We start from the raw sequence: 15416 nt of genomic DNA, 5'->3' as shown, positions 1-15416 counted from the left end.
TCTACCTCTCTTTCTCTCTCTGTGTGTGTCTCAAATAAATAAATAAATAAATAAATAAAATTTGGAGAAAATAAACTCCATCTGATAATGGCCAGAGAGCCCTACATCCAACAAATGAAGTTACATATTATTTTCAAGTATATAAAAAATTATTCACAATAACTGTATAAGTATTAGGAAACAAAAGAAATCTCAACAAAAATAATATCATGCAGATGTCATTCAATACCCCAATGCAATTAAATTAAAATATGACGATAAAAAAATAATAAAAAATAAAAAAAATTAAAAAAAATATGACGATAAAAGATAGTCTGTATGTATACGTGTAGGGGACTTGAGTACATACACATATATAAATCCTGTGCATCTTGCAACTGAAACAAATTCCTAAATAGCTCATAAGCTAAAGCAGAAAATCACAATAAAAATGATAAAATAGGGCAGCCCCAATGGTGCAGTAGTTTGGCACCGCCTGCGGCCCAGGGTGTGATCCTGGAGACCCAGGATCGAGTCCCACGTCAGGCTCCCTGCATGGAGCCTGCTTCTCCTTCTGCCTGTGTCTCTGCCTCTCTGTGTGTCTCTCATGAATAAATAAATAAAATCTTAAAAAAAAAAAAGATAAAATATTTAGAACCAAATAATTTTAAAACAATTTTGCCAATCCTTTTGGGATGCCAGTTAAGCAGCACTTGGAAGTAAATCAAACAAATGCCTTAAAGACAGACATTAATATGAGAAAAATCCTGAGAAATGCAGAGGAATGATAAAATTCAGAAGAGTGAGTAGCTAAGGGGAAGAAGGGATTCTATTAGAGAGATATATAGGAAGCTTCACCTTTATCTGTAATATTATTTTTTTATCTGTAATATTTTACTTCTTAAGCTGGTACGTAGGCACATGGGTGCATTATGTTGCTCTTTATAACTTTTTGTATGTCTAAGATATTTTAAAGTAAATGTTTTAAGAATAAAAAAAACTGAAATCTAAGTGAAATAAGTATTTGACTCATCCAGTAAAATCTCATCTATGAATCCAAAAAAAAGATCCTAAAGAAAAAATTAGCCAATCCAAATATAGGAAAAATAATATATCCTAACAACAAGAATTTACCATAGGAATGGAAAGAGTGCAACATCACAAAATGTATCCCTTTATAGGCTATGGGAACAATATTATACTATAATCACAACAGATCAGGAAAAAACATTCAATATAATTCAATGCTCAGGATGTTTTCAAAATGAGGGATAGAAGGGAACTTTCTTATTTTAATAAATGAAAATCCTAGGGCTAATATTATATTAGGCTAAACTATAGGAAATCTCCATGGCTTTTTTTTTTTTAAAGTAAAAATATAGGGATCCCTGGGTGGCGCAACGGTTTGGTGCCTGCCTTTGGCCCAGGGCGCGATCCTGGAGACCCGGGATTGAATCCCACATCAGGCTCCCGGGATTGAATTCCCATCAGGAAGCATGGAGCCTGCTTCCCCCTCTGCCTATGTCTCTGCCTCTCTCTCTCTCTCTCTCTCTCTCTCTCTCTCTGTGACTATCATAAATAAATAAAAATTAAAAATAAATAAAAATAAAAATAAAAAAAAATAAAGTAAAAATATAGTCCATTGTCAGCAATTTCATAAGACTCAACCTAATACTTACTGGCAAAACTTCAGAACCACAACTTAAAATAAAAATAAAGAGACAAGTATATTTACTATTATTTCCACCATTCAATTTTATACGAGAGTCTAGTCAAGGACATAAAACAAAAGAAAGAAAAAAAATTGTACAAGAAAAGTCAAACTGTCTTTATCTGTAAATAACATAATTTTCCACATAGATAATCTAAATAATGACCAGGACTAATGTGAGATTTCCACAATGTGCAGAATTCAAAATGTGCAAAAAGAAATACAAGAATATTTATAAGAATACGATTTGTAATATCCTAATACTGGGAATAGTGAAAATGTCCATCAACAGTAGAATGGAGGGACGCCTGGGTGGCTCAGCAGTTGAGTGTCTCTGCCTTTGGCTCCTGTCATGATCCCAGGGTCCTGGGATCGAGTCCCACATTGGGCTCCCTGTACGGAGCCTGCTTCTCCCTCTGCCTATGTCGCTGCCTCTCTCTCTCTCTCTCTGGGTCTCTCATGAATAAATAAATAAAATCTTAAAAAAAAAAAAAACAGTAGAATGGACACAGAGAAAATGAATAGTCAGTTTTCCAAGAAAGACACACAGATGGCTAAGAGGTACATGAAAAGGTGGTCAACATCATTGATCATCCAGGAAACGCAAACCAAAACCACACCTCACACCTGCCATGATGGCTATTATCAAAAAAGACAATAAATACTAAGTGTTGGCAAGGGGGTTGAGGAAAGGGAATCCTACTGCACTATTGATGGGAATGTAAACTGAGTACAGCAACTGTGGAAAACAGTATAGAAGCTCCTCAAAAAATTAAGAATTGAACTACCGGGACGCTCAGGTGGCTCAGGGGTTGAGTGTCTGCCTTCGGCTCAGGGTGTGATCCCGGAGACCCAGGATCGAGTCCTACATGGGGATCCCTGCCTGGAGCCTGCTTTTCCCTCTGCCTGTGTCTCTACCTCTCTGTGTGTCTCTCATGAATAAATAAAATCTTTAAAAAATAAAATAAAAACTGAACTACCATACAATCCAGCAATCCCACTTCTGTCTATATATCCAAAGGAACTGAAAACAGGATCTCATAGAGATGTCTTGTACTCCGATGTTCATTGCAGGATTACTCACAATAACCAAGATATGGAAAACAACCTAAGTGTCCAAATGTCCATGAACATAGATGTGAGATTACATATATAATTTTTTAGGCATAAGAAAGTAGGAAATCCTTTGATTTGAGGCAATCTGGATGGGCTCCAAGGGCCCATCAGAGAAAGTCAAATACTGTATGATATCACTTATACATTGAATCTAAAAAAGACAAACTCAGAGAAACAGAGTAGAGGGGTGGTTACCAGGGATGGGGGAATAGAGGGGGAAATGGGGAGATATTAGTCAAAGGATACAAACTTCTAGTTATAAGATTGATAAGTCTGGGGATCTGATGTACAACATGGTGATTATAGCTAATACGGTTTTAAATACTTGATGTTGCTAAGAGAATAGATCTTAAGTGTCCACACCACAAAAAAGAAATGATAACTAGGGGATCCCTGGGTGGCTCAGTGGTTTGGCGCCTGCCTTTGGCCCAGGGCATGATCCTGGAGACCCGGGATCAAGTCCCACGTCGGGCTCTCGGCATGGAGCCTGCTTCTCCCTCCTGGGTCTCTGCCTCTCTCTCTCTCTCTCTCTCTCTCTCTCTCTCTCATAAATAAATAAATAAATCTTTAAAAAAAAAAAAAAGAAATGATAACTATGTGACAGGATGCAGATGGTAGCTAATACTGCCCAGATAATCATTCTGTAATTTATAAATATATCATATCAGCATGTTGCACACCTCAAACTTATACAACGTTATGTGTCAATTATAGCTCTATAAAGCTGGGGAGAAAAAAAACCAATGGAATGATAAAAGGCTTATTGTCTTACAAAATGACAGGGATGAATTCTCACAAGGAAATTAGGTATTAAAGTCTTTTTTTTTTTTTATGAGAGAGAGAGAGAGAGAGAGAGAGAGAGGCAGAGACATAGGCAGAGGGAGAAGCAGGCTCCATGCACCGGGAGCCCGACATGGGATTCGATCCCGGGTCTCCAGGGTCGCGCCCTGGGCCAAAGGCAGGCGCCAAACCGCTGCGCCACCCAGGGATCCCGGAAATTAGGTATTAAAAAGTTCATTCTGTGGAGAGAGAGACAGATTTCACAAGTTCAAAATATGGTGTGATAGAAGTTATACCAGTGATTACCTTTGGGAGAGGAGGGGGCAGGAGAGGTGGCTGAAAGGAATGGAGCACAAGAGCCCAATCTGGGGTGCTGATGATATTCTTTCTAATTATTGATCTGGGTGGTGATTACACACTCAGAATTTGTGCACTTGCTGAATATACAGTTCTATAAAGCGTTAACCTAAAAAAAATAAAAATCAACAGCATTCTTTGCTTACCAGTGAGAAAGAAAGAAAAGAAAAAGGTATTTGCTAAAGACCGCAAAAACAAAGTGAAAAAATAAGGTTCAACTGGATTGTTGAAATTTACATTATATATAATGTAATGTAGTAATCTTGGATAGGTTACTATCCAAGATATATTGATATATTCAACAAGAAAGGAAAAAAAAAAAAAAAAACACCTCTGGAATTCCTAAAGGCAAAGGATATAAACTGCTATTCACAGAAAATGAAACCTCTTGGATTAGAGGTTGGCGTTAATACAGCCACAAGGCAGGAAATACCTGCCACCATCAGAAACTGGAAGAACCAAGAAGGATCCCAGTCCCACTCCCTATCTAGAGCCTTCTGAAAGAATGTTGCCCTGCTGAACTTCTACTTTGGACTTCTGTTCTCCAGAAATGTGAGGGAATGAATTTCTGTTGTCTTAAGACATCAAGTTTGTGGAAATTGGTTATTATAGCCCTATGAAGCTAACACAATTGCCGGAGCCTCAGTAGTTCAATTCCTAAATCTTGTGCCTGGAGCACTGGGTCCATATTCTAGAAGATCCAAAACACCCTACTTTACAACAGACGGTTTGAAATTTACCTATACATGTGACAAAAAAATAAACCAATGCCCTAACTTGAAAAAAAAAACAGAAATAATTTATAATAAAAGGTCTATTTCTATATGTAAATGCTCAGGCAGGACTAAGCTAGAGGATACAGCACTTGCACCTGTATACAGAATCTAAGTAAAATGGAGAGGTTCTAAAGCAGAATAACACATGCCCATACTGACAACTCAAACCAGTACTGCCACTGGTGCCATGATTTTCCAAAAAAGTAAACTCTTAGCAGAGTATCAAACAAAACGAAGTTTACTCTTTCCTCAATTTACATTGCAATTGTATTCTTAGAAAATTCACTGAGTTTTACCACCTTAAAAACAAAAAGACTGTGTTTATACATAAAACAGAGTTAGATTCTTAACTTGTATTAATTACACACTGGTTTTAATGTACATAATCAATAGGACATTCAAGTCATATAGAATATTAGACAATTAACACCAACAGGACCCCCGCAAACACTAAGGTAAACAAAGGTAGCCCAAAGAATTTCACTGGCATCTAAAAGTCTATCAATAAAATAAAATTTAATCACTATTACAAAAATAAATAGTATTTTATAGCAATTAAGGAAATGAACTTGATCTGCAAGAATCAACACAAATTTCAAAAACTGAACTGGAAAAAGCAGGTATGCAAAAAGATACATAAAGTAAATACCAGTTGTGTAAAGTTTTAAAACAAGACAATAGTATAAGTAGCACATAGACATACACAAATAGGGCAGCCCGGGTGGCTCAGCGGTTTAGCGCTGCCTTCAGCCCAGGGTGTGGTGGGATCCCGGATCAGGTCCCACAAGGGGCTCCCTGCATGGAGCCTGCTTCTCCCTCTGCCTGTGTCTCTGCCTCTCCTCTCTCTGTGTCTCTCAGGAATAAATAAAATCTTAAAAAAAAAAAAAAGACACACACAAATAAAAGTACAAAACCAGAATGAAAATAATAAACTGTAACTTCAGGATATTGATTACCTTCCGTCTAGGAAGGGAAGGAGAAAAACTGGGGTCAGGAGGGTACACAAAGGAGCCTTAACTATATCCATACCATTTTACTTCTTAAAAACAAAATCTGCAGCAAACATGTAAAATGTAGCATTTCTTAAATCAGGGGTGTAAGGATCACAGTATTCAGTTTTATTTTTTCCATAAGTTTCAAGTGTTTTTTATTTAAAAGTTCTTAAAAGTCTGTATTACAAGGAAAATCACCACCAACTGTAGCACAATTGTGAGACACCACTCACTCCACAGAAACCTGGATGAGCAATGATCGGAAAAAAGGACCCAGATTTGTTTGCCCCAATGTTATCAATAATTTAAGGAGGCAATGAGGTGAAGGGAGTATAGAGAACTAAAACTGGGAATTATATATACATATATACAAATTAAACCCAAACTGTCACTATTGACTGCTTTCATTGCCCAGGCACTAGACTCTCTCTGCAGTTTCTTCCATTCTCTCAAGTAATCTCATGAAAACTGAACTACTAATTAAAAGAAGCAGCAAAACTACTTTTCATATCATAGGTAAGATGTTTCAACTATTAAAAGTATAAGTGGTAGGAGACGTAATTGCTGCTCTTGATAGGCAAGTTATTGGCCTATATCATTCTACAAAGATTCATCGAGCAAAGTCAGACTTTCTTCCTAGCAATATATTTTCTCTCAAGTCATACAGCTCTAAGGAGCAATACAAAATGGTGTGTTGTACACTAAAACCTTTCATGTTTACTATGTTCTTGCCCTCATCTCCCCACAGTATCATACATGAGATTACTACTAATACAAGCCCACAGCAAAAAAACAATCATGCGGGGCACAGTGGGGGGAGAGAATGGAATGCACACAGAGAGAAAACCTCTAATTTCCAGTTAATAGGAATTAGGAACAAAGTAAATGTCACCACATAGGGGAAAAATTCAGATAATAGTACAACATAGGATATTCTATATCTGAGCATGGTCTCTTTAAAAGGTAATATACAGAGCAGCCCGGATGGCTCAGCGGTTAAGTCTGCCTTTGGCCTAGGGAGTGATCCTGGGGTCCCGGGAAGGAGTCCCACGTTGGGCTCCCCGCATGGAGCCTGCTTCTCCCTCTGCCTGTGTCTGTGCCTTTCTCTCTCTCTCTCTCTCTGCATCTCATGAATAAATAAATAAGATTTTTAAAAATAAATAAAAACTAAATAGAATAAAAATAAAAAAGTAAAATAAAATACGTGGTGACAAAAATGAGACACTCAGTAGGAGGTTTGGAAAACGAAGTGGAAGAAATCTCCTAGTAAGTATAACAGAAAGGTAAAGGTAGCACAGAATAAAGACAATTCTGGATTTGTAAGGTTCCAGAACTCTATCTCCCTCATACCCTTCTTAGAAAGCAGACAGCAACTGCTCCACCAACACGAGCAAGCTGCCCAAGGGAGTGGAGGTGAGGGCCCCACAGAGACAGAAGGAAAGGACCCAGATGAGGAGTCTCTGCCTCTCTCTCTCTGCATCTCTCATGAATAAATAAATAAAATCTTAAAAAAAAGTAATATACACAGAGTTTTACAAGAATGAATGTTTATAGTTGCTTTATCCATGACAACCATCACCTGGTAACAACCCAAATAATCATCAGTAAAGAGAATGGCTAAAAATGTTGTCTACACATAGAATATAAAGGAATAAACTACTGATACACAGTAACATGGAGGAAGCTCAAAACTATGCTGAGCAAACAAAGCCAGACACAAAATTTACATACTCTACGGTTCCATTGCACCTGCAATTCACGTACTGCCACACTAATCTATAGTAATAGAAATCAGAATAGTTCCCTCTGCTCAGGGCTGGACAGGGGCACAAAGGAATTTCCTAGGGTGATAGAAGTGTGCTAAGTCTTCACCTGAGTAATGATTACATGAGTGTATGAACTTATCTAAATCCATGGGGGTGGGGGGGTAGTGGAGAAGGAAAGATCATGGGAATGAAAAAGTAGAGCTTTTTTTTTTTTAAGATTTTATTTATTTATTCATGAGAGACAGAGAGACAGAGAGAGAGAGAGAGAGAGAGAAGAGAAGCAGGCTCCATGCAGGGAGCCCCAACCCTGGGACCCCAGGATCACGCCCTGGGCCAAAGTCAGGCACTCAACCCCGGAGCCTGAGCAACTTTATATTAAAATGGATTAAGAACACCTAACAACCAAATGCAACATGTAAACCTTGATTAGATCCGGGTTTTAAAAAATTAACTCTGCAAGTTATTTGTGGGACAACTGGGAAGATGTGAATATGCACTAGATATTAAGAACTGTCACTCATGATCTTAAGCGTGATAACAGTATGGTAGTTATGCAGAACCATGTCATTATTTTTAGAAGACGGATGTTGAGGGCGTATCATGATACCAACAGTTTACCTCCAAATTTTCAGAAAAAAAAAACACATTTTACACATACACATATGTACAGATAAATTAATGTACATAGTCATGGGATATAGTCATTCACTGTACTATTCTTCCAACTACTCTTTATGTTTGAAAAAATGTCAATAAAAAGTTGGAAAATAAAGATGCCAAATTTTATACATAGTGGGGAAAAAAGCAAAGTGCAGAATAGTTTATATGCTACCTACTGTATAAAGAAGCAAAGAAAAAATATATGAGGGGAATGGTGTGTGTGTTATCTATTTGGTTATATTACAAAAGGAAATACTAGAAGAATAATTCAGAAACCAATAAAATCATTACCTACAGCAAATGAGTATGGATGGGAAAGAAGTTTGAGGAGATAGTGCTGGATGTGAGACTGCTCTGAGTGTATCATTTGTAGGTTTGACTTTTATACCATGTAAACATAAAAAACTAATTGAAAAGAAAAAACTAAAATTTGAAAGAAGAGGTTAAAAATATCTATGGTCATTTAATTCATCTATTCAATCAAAGCCAAATTAATCAAGCTAATGGTTGCTAGTGGTCTTTTTTTTTACTTTTTCTGAGCATCAGAGCCATTTAACAGGGCTTTTGCTGGTTAAAACTTAGCATCTTGTTGCAGATCTGCCTCTAAACAGTTGTGCAACCCTCAGCAAACAATTAGCCATGCTAAGCCTCACCTGTAAAAAGGAATTAAATTCAATGATACCTAAGATTCTTAGAATTGTGAAATTCTGCGACTCAAGTGTCTGTTGAAAAAAGTTAAATAGGAACGTTTCCACTTGCATAACTTCTTCAGCTTCGATGAACACAAAGCTGCATCACACATTTACTTTCTGAGGAAGAGCAGTACTGAAATCAAATGTATTTCTGCAACTCCTTCGTGCAGTATCAATCAGTTACAACCTAGTACTTCCTCTTGGAGATCTTTTGGCAAAGGAAGGGAAGCCAGGGCAGCCCAGGTGGCTCAGCGGTTGAGTGTCTGCCTTCCGCCCAAAGCGTAATAATCCTGGAGTCCCAGGATCCAGCCCCAGGTTGAGGTCCCTGCAGGGAGCCTGCTTCTCCCTTTGCCTGTGTCTCCCCTCTGCCTCTCTCTCTCTCATGAATAAATAAAGCCTTAAAAGGGGGGGGGGGGGAGCCAGCCCCTCAGGCAGTTGCACTCCCGCTAACCCCCATTGGTTGACAGAGGAGGAAGCAGCAGCCAGTAACAAAGTGCGGTGAGGCTGCCGGCAGAGGAGTTTTACCAACTGCTCCAGGCCAAGCCGTTTAAGCAGCTCTGGGTATTCTTTTGCTAGAGGAATCTTACTTTACAAAGTTGCTAAACTTTGGCAGCTGCGGGATGAAAACATCCCCAGAAACATTCTTCCCCTCCACTCTGCCTCACACTCTGCCCTACCCAGCCTTGCCTTCTTTAACACCTAACAAAAGATCTAGAACAGTCCTGTGACTTCCCTGGAGGTAACACGGACTGTGTTAACAGCGGCCTCATTCCAACGCGAGTCAGGACAGCCAGGAAAGCACGGGAGGGCTGAAGCAGACACAGAAGCCGGGCCTGCAGGCCTGCAGGATGTGCAGGATGTGCAGGAAGGAAGTGGGGAGGGCTTCCCAGGGCAGCCCTCAGAGGCCTGGGGTTGGACACTCAGGTACCCTCACCGCCTGCCTTCACTGGGAGATCAAAGAGTTGAGAGGTGAGAGGGCTTAGAAGTGGAAGGAGAGAAAAGAGACCGAATGGGGGATTTGGGTCTAAAATGGGGGTATGGAAAGCTTCTCTGAGGGTTTCCTCCAGAAGAGACAAGTTGGGGCTTTCATCTGAAGACCAGGATGAGAGGGTTCTGTAAAAAGTGCAGAGGAGGGAGTTAAAAAACCCCTGAAAGGGTCTACTGCCATGATTAAGACGGATGGAGTTTTCTCCCATCACAGAGAGGTCCAACTTCCTTCACTGAAGGACGGACGCGGTGGGGACCCCTGGGGGGCTCAGCGCCGAGCGTCTGCCTTGGGCCCAGGGCGTGACCCCGGGGTCCTGGGATCGAGTCCCGCATGGGGCTCCCCGCAGGGAGCCCGCTTCTCCCTCTGCCTGTGTCTCTGCCTCCGTGTGTCTCTCATGAATAAATAAATCTTTTTTTTTTTTTTTTTTAAGGAAGGACATGGGGGCTCATGCCTCAGCTGGTTCCCACAGCAGGCTGGGGAAGGTCCTCCTGAGCGATCTGCAGGGGGCCTGGGGCTGGGCCTCTGCAGCCAGTTGCGAGAACAGGGGCTTCTCCGTGCAGGTCGCTGCCTTTCCCGGCGGGGCAGGGCGGCCCGGCGCTGGCAGGGGGCCGGGAGGTGGCGGGGCGCTCCCAGAGCTGCCGGCCTGGCCGCCGGGTGTGAGGGTTCCACTCTCAACACCGCGAGCAGAGGCTGCTCCACCAACCCCAAGTTTGGGAACTTGAGCAAATCTGCTGCAGGGGTTTGGGAGGAAATCCCGGCGCCTGGACGGCCGGGGAGGAACGGGGCCAACACGGCGGTCTAGGGCAGCAGGTGCAGAGAGGGGACGGAGGAGAGGCCCCAGCCCACCTCGCTGGAAGGCCGGGCAGGGGCGGAGGCGCCCCGAAGCGAGGCTCCCGGGCAGGGCCGCGGGGACGCGACTGGACGGCGGCTCCGGGGCGGGAGGACACCGAGGCGACGGAGCCGGGCTCCCGGGGGCGACCCGGCGCACGGCGGCGAGCGGGGAAGAGCCGACCGCGGGCCCGGGCGCGACCGGTACTCACGGAGCGGATCTCCAGCGCCAGCGCGCACTGCAGCGCCTTCACCTTCGGCATCCGCGCGGGGGGCGGCGGCGGGGACGGACCCCGGCCGCGGGCCCGAGGCGGGCGAGGAGACGCGGGGCGGGGCGGGGCGGGGGCGGGGAGGAGACGAGGTGGCGGCGGCGGCGGCAGCTGTGGCCCCCAGGCCGCGGCCCGCGGTCCAGCCTGGGTCCCGCCCGAGCAGCAGCTGTGCGCGGGGCGCGGACTCGTTGTCATGGCAGCCGGGAGGGGCGGGGCCGGAAGACGGGCGGGGCGGGGCCGCGCCGGGGCCCGGCGAACGCCAGGGGCGGGGCCCCGCGGGGAGGCGGGGCTTCCGAAGGAGCGGGATGGGGCGGGGCAGCTCGTCTGTGACGTCCAGCGGTGCGCGCGCAGCCGGACGGGGCGGCCCGCGGGCTGTGGGGGCGGGGCCGGGGCGGGGCCGGGGGCGGGGCCGGGGGCGGGGCCGGGGAGCCCGGTGCTGGGTGCAGACGGCACCCTCGGCTGGAGAGCCCCGGGGCGCCCTCGGGCCCCCCGCTGTGAAAGAACCGCCCTTCGTGTCGGGTCTCTGCCTGAACTTCCCAGTTCAGTGATTAGATGTGGATTTCACAGAGGCTTGCCCAGGAGGCGGAACCAGCGCTGGAACCCAGCCCCCTGGGTGCGGACCCCGTGGCCTCCCTGAGAACCGTGGAGGTGCTCTCGCAGGCCCGCCCGCCACTCTCCAGCCTCGGGGTCCGCGGCTCACGGGGCACCGCCCATGCAGGACCAGCAGGTCCGCGTGGGAAGGGCCTGGGCCGCACACCGTCCACGGTGACAGAGTTCTAGAGGTTGTCCGATCCAGTCTTTATAAGAGTCATTTTTAGTGTGAAATACGTTATACAGAGAGAAAGTGTACAAAACAAAACGTATTCATCTTAAACAACAACGTGAGTAACTGTGCAACTCACACTCGGGTTAAGAAATAGAGAATGAGGCCTCCGAAAGGCTCCGACCCGCGCGCTGCCCTCCTTGGCCCGCGAGAAGCGCCTCCCCTGACTTTTGTTAGTTCCTTCACTTTCCTGCGTCCTTCTGCTATTTATGTATGCATTTGGGGAGGGGCATCCAGAGAAGGGGGATCTTAAGCAGGCTCCATGCCCGGCACAGAGCCGGACTTGGGGCTCCATCTCACAACCCTGAGATCTTGACCTGAGCAGAAATCAAGAGTCAGCCACCCAGGTGCCCCTCATGTGTGCATTTCTAAACAAAATGTCTTTGTTTCCCGTTATTGATGTTATAAAAATGAAACTACACTATCTGTCTTTTTCTGGGACTTGCTTCTCTCACTATTATGTTGTGGAATTCACCCAGTAATGATGCTGTGTAGCAGAAGTTTTTCTATTGTTGGATGGTACTCCAATATATTGAATATTTATTTATTCTTACTATTGATGGCCACTTGCACTGTTTCCATTTTTAGTTATTACTAACAATGTTGTTGTGAATATTCTAGTACATGTCTACTAGCACACGCATGCTCCAGGGGTAGTGGATTCACTGGGTATTAGGTTTTGTACAGGAGAGATTTTAATTGGTAATACCACACCATTTCCAATTTATGTTCCTGATGGGAGTATATACGAGTTCTTATTTTCCCACATCCTTACCAACATTTAGTGTTGTTTATATTTTTAATGTTTGTATATTTGAGTGTGTGCAGCCTACATATCTCATTGCGCATTTGTTTTGCATCTCTTATTATTGAGATTTAACACCTTTTCATAGTTTTATTAGTCTTCCCATTTTCTCTTTGTGAACTGCCTACTAGTTCTCTTGCTATCATTTAATTAGATTGTTTCTTGCTTTCTCTCTTGCTCCCTTGCTTGCACGCTCTCTCTCTCTCTCTCTCTCTCTCACTGATTTATAGGAGTTCTTTATATATTCCAGCTACTAATTCTTTATCGATTTTATGTGTTAACAAATATCTTCCCCAGTTTGTGCTTTTCAAAATTTTCCATGTGGTATGTGATGAACAGAAGAGAAATTAAGTCATGGAGTATGAATAGTCTTAGTTGTATGAAATAATTCCAAGTTGCTGTCCAGAATGCCATACCAGTCAGTACTCCCACCACCCACTGAATTTTTCATTTTAGTTAATGTATTATTCAGTTCTAAAAATTTCCACGTGGTCTTTTTCTTTTCTTTAGTTTGCACATGACTACTGAGATTCCCTATTTGGTTACACATTAGGACCCTATTTTCCTTTACTCTTTGAATATATCTTTCTTTTTTTCCTTGAAAAGATTTACAATAGCTGCCTTAAAGTCTGTATTTGTTATATCCAACATCTGTCCCATGTCAAGCTCTGCTTCTACTAATTGCACATTTTTGTAAACATGCGTTTTCCTGTTTCTTTGTATGCCTAGTGATTTTTCTTATTGAATACTGGACATTTTGAATAACACATTGTAAGAACCTGGATTCTATTATCTTTTTCTGAAGAGTATTGATTCTTATTTTAGCAGGCAGTTTAATTATGGGGTGATTGCCTTAAACTGGTACAGACTTTAGTGATATACTTGGCTAGTGCAGAAAAGCGGAAAGCCCAAGATGTTCTTAAAGCCTGTCTAACTTGGTATGACTCGACTTTCAAACTCTCTGTCTCTTCCAAACTTTTTCAGGCTTGGTTGTAGACTGTGCAGGCAAGCCTAGTGCAGGCCTAACTATATAATATTGTTCTTTCTGCTGGAGTGCAGACTTTCTGCTGTATCAGCTGGATTCTAAGAGTATTATACAAGTTTTTAAAAGATCTCTCCACAGTGGAATGTTCAGTATTCCAGCATCCCCAGTACTGCCAAATCCCAAGAGTCTCTGTTCTGCTCTATAGCAGCTGCTAACTGGCAAATCTCTCCCTAGGGCATGTAAAGCTCATCTCAGCCTTTGAACTTTTGAGGAAACCTGTGATAGGTTTCTAGGCTCTCTGTGCACAGCACCTGTCTTTGTCAGTTTGGGCTGCTATAACAACACCAGAGCCACCACAGTGGTTTATAAACAATAGAAATTTATTTCTCACAGTTCTGGGAGCTGGAAATCAAGATCAGGGTGCCAGCACAGTTGAGTTCTGGTGAGAACCCTCTTCTGAGTCGCAGAAGGCCCTCTTCTCATTTTATCCTCACCCAGGGAAGAGCCTGAGAAAGCTCTCTGAAAGTCTCTTTTATAAGAGCACTAATTGCAACCAGGAGGGCTCCACCCTCATGACCTAATTATCTCTCCAAGGCCTTGCTCACAAGTACCACCATATTGGGGATTGGGATTTCAACATATGAATTTGGAGGGGACACATTCAGTCTTTAGCAAATAGTTTAAAGATGTTCTCCTTCTGTCATAGCCTTCAAGTTTTCAGCCTCATACAAACACATTCAGCTGCCAATTCTTAAGCCCCAGGCATTAAATTTTGGGTAAAAATTCTAATAGTCTTAAATTGCAGCATTTTGAATGGCATCATTATAATTAACAATATCTCGGGAAGATTTATAATCGCAGGTTGCAGATAAAACAGAAATAGTTGGCTTCTGCACTTCCCCTCCTTTCATCCTTTGTGAAACTTTATGGGAAATAAGTCCAATAAAAAAATGTAAGCTCTTAATCTTCCCCAGAAATCCTACCTCATTTGATGAATACTTTGAGAGAATAAATTAGAGCTTTTTTTCCCCTTTTATACATCTACTTTGCATTTATGAAGTGAGGAGGTAACTTAGGTTCCCTGGCCAATGGTCAGAAGGCTAGAAGGCATTTTTTAGACTCCAGTCCTATAAGGGATTTGATTTCCAAAAAAAAAAATCAGTGTCTTCATTATTCATAATATGACAATTAACAACATAAAATGGCCATAGTAACTGGTGACAGTTCATTTAATATCAGATATTGTACAAGGTACTTTATATAGATAATTATACACCTTAAACATCTCTACAAGGAAAGTATCTGTATCCCCGTTTAATAAATGAGGAAACAAGTGCAAATTAAATTGATGTGCCCGTATCACAGAGGTAGTACCTGTCACAGCAGGAACTTGGACCTAAGCCTGTCCTTCTCCTGCTGTAAAATGCTGCCTCTCATTTATTATCTTAATAATCACTAACAAAATACCAAACAAATATAACAAAAAATATAACAGTGATTGTTACATTAATAGAATAGATGTTACATATCACAGTATGATCTTGCATTTGAAAAGATATTTGTGTTCCTGAAAGCATGTTTCTGTCATTTAAATTGATTCTCAGGATGATTTTATATATTGTAAAGTACAACTTTGTCTAAACTTCTAATACGTGACTGGGCTTATTTATCATTGAGAATGGTATGGAAAGTTTAAGAGAAACAAGACTTAAAATTATCTGATAGGAATAAAAAACATAAAGTTAATCCTAAAAAATAATAAAAATAAAAAATTTAAATTTAAATTTCTGAGTTTGGAATAAAAAGATCAAGCAAGAATCACCCGTAGTGAGACTTTTCTTATGTTGTGTCAACTATACTTTAATGTAAAAAAAAAAAATTTTTTATTA

The 15416-nt window shown here is 42.2% G+C and overlaps 1 protein-coding gene across 4 annotated transcripts in view; it reads right to left on the bottom strand.

Annotated features, from left to right (window-relative positions):
- Positions 1 to 11101, bottom strand: part of SPATA6 (spermatogenesis associated 6) — a 143065-nt gene extending 131964 nt beyond the window's left edge. For 2 of the 4 annotated variants that reach the window (XM_025991878.2, XM_072724056.1), the window contains exon 1: positions 10858 to 11081. In XM_025991878.2, coding sequence (XP_025847663.2) covers positions 10858 to 10908 — 51 coding nt within the window. In that variant the 5' untranslated portion in view covers positions 10909 to 11081. Of the gene's footprint in view, positions 1 to 10857 lie in introns of all 4 variants that reach the window. The other 2 variants (XM_025991876.2, XM_072724057.1) reach the window with 2 other exon arrangements.
- Between the last annotated feature and the right edge of the window lie 4315 nt (positions 11102 to 15416).

The sequence above is a fragment of the Vulpes vulpes genome, chromosome 10 (genome assembly GCF_048418805.1).
Source record: "Vulpes vulpes isolate BD-2025 chromosome 10, VulVul3, whole genome shotgun sequence".
NCBI classification, from domain to species: domain Eukaryota; kingdom Metazoa; phylum Chordata; class Mammalia; order Carnivora; family Canidae; genus Vulpes; species Vulpes vulpes.
This window is presented reverse-complemented; position numbering and strand designations above follow the sequence as displayed.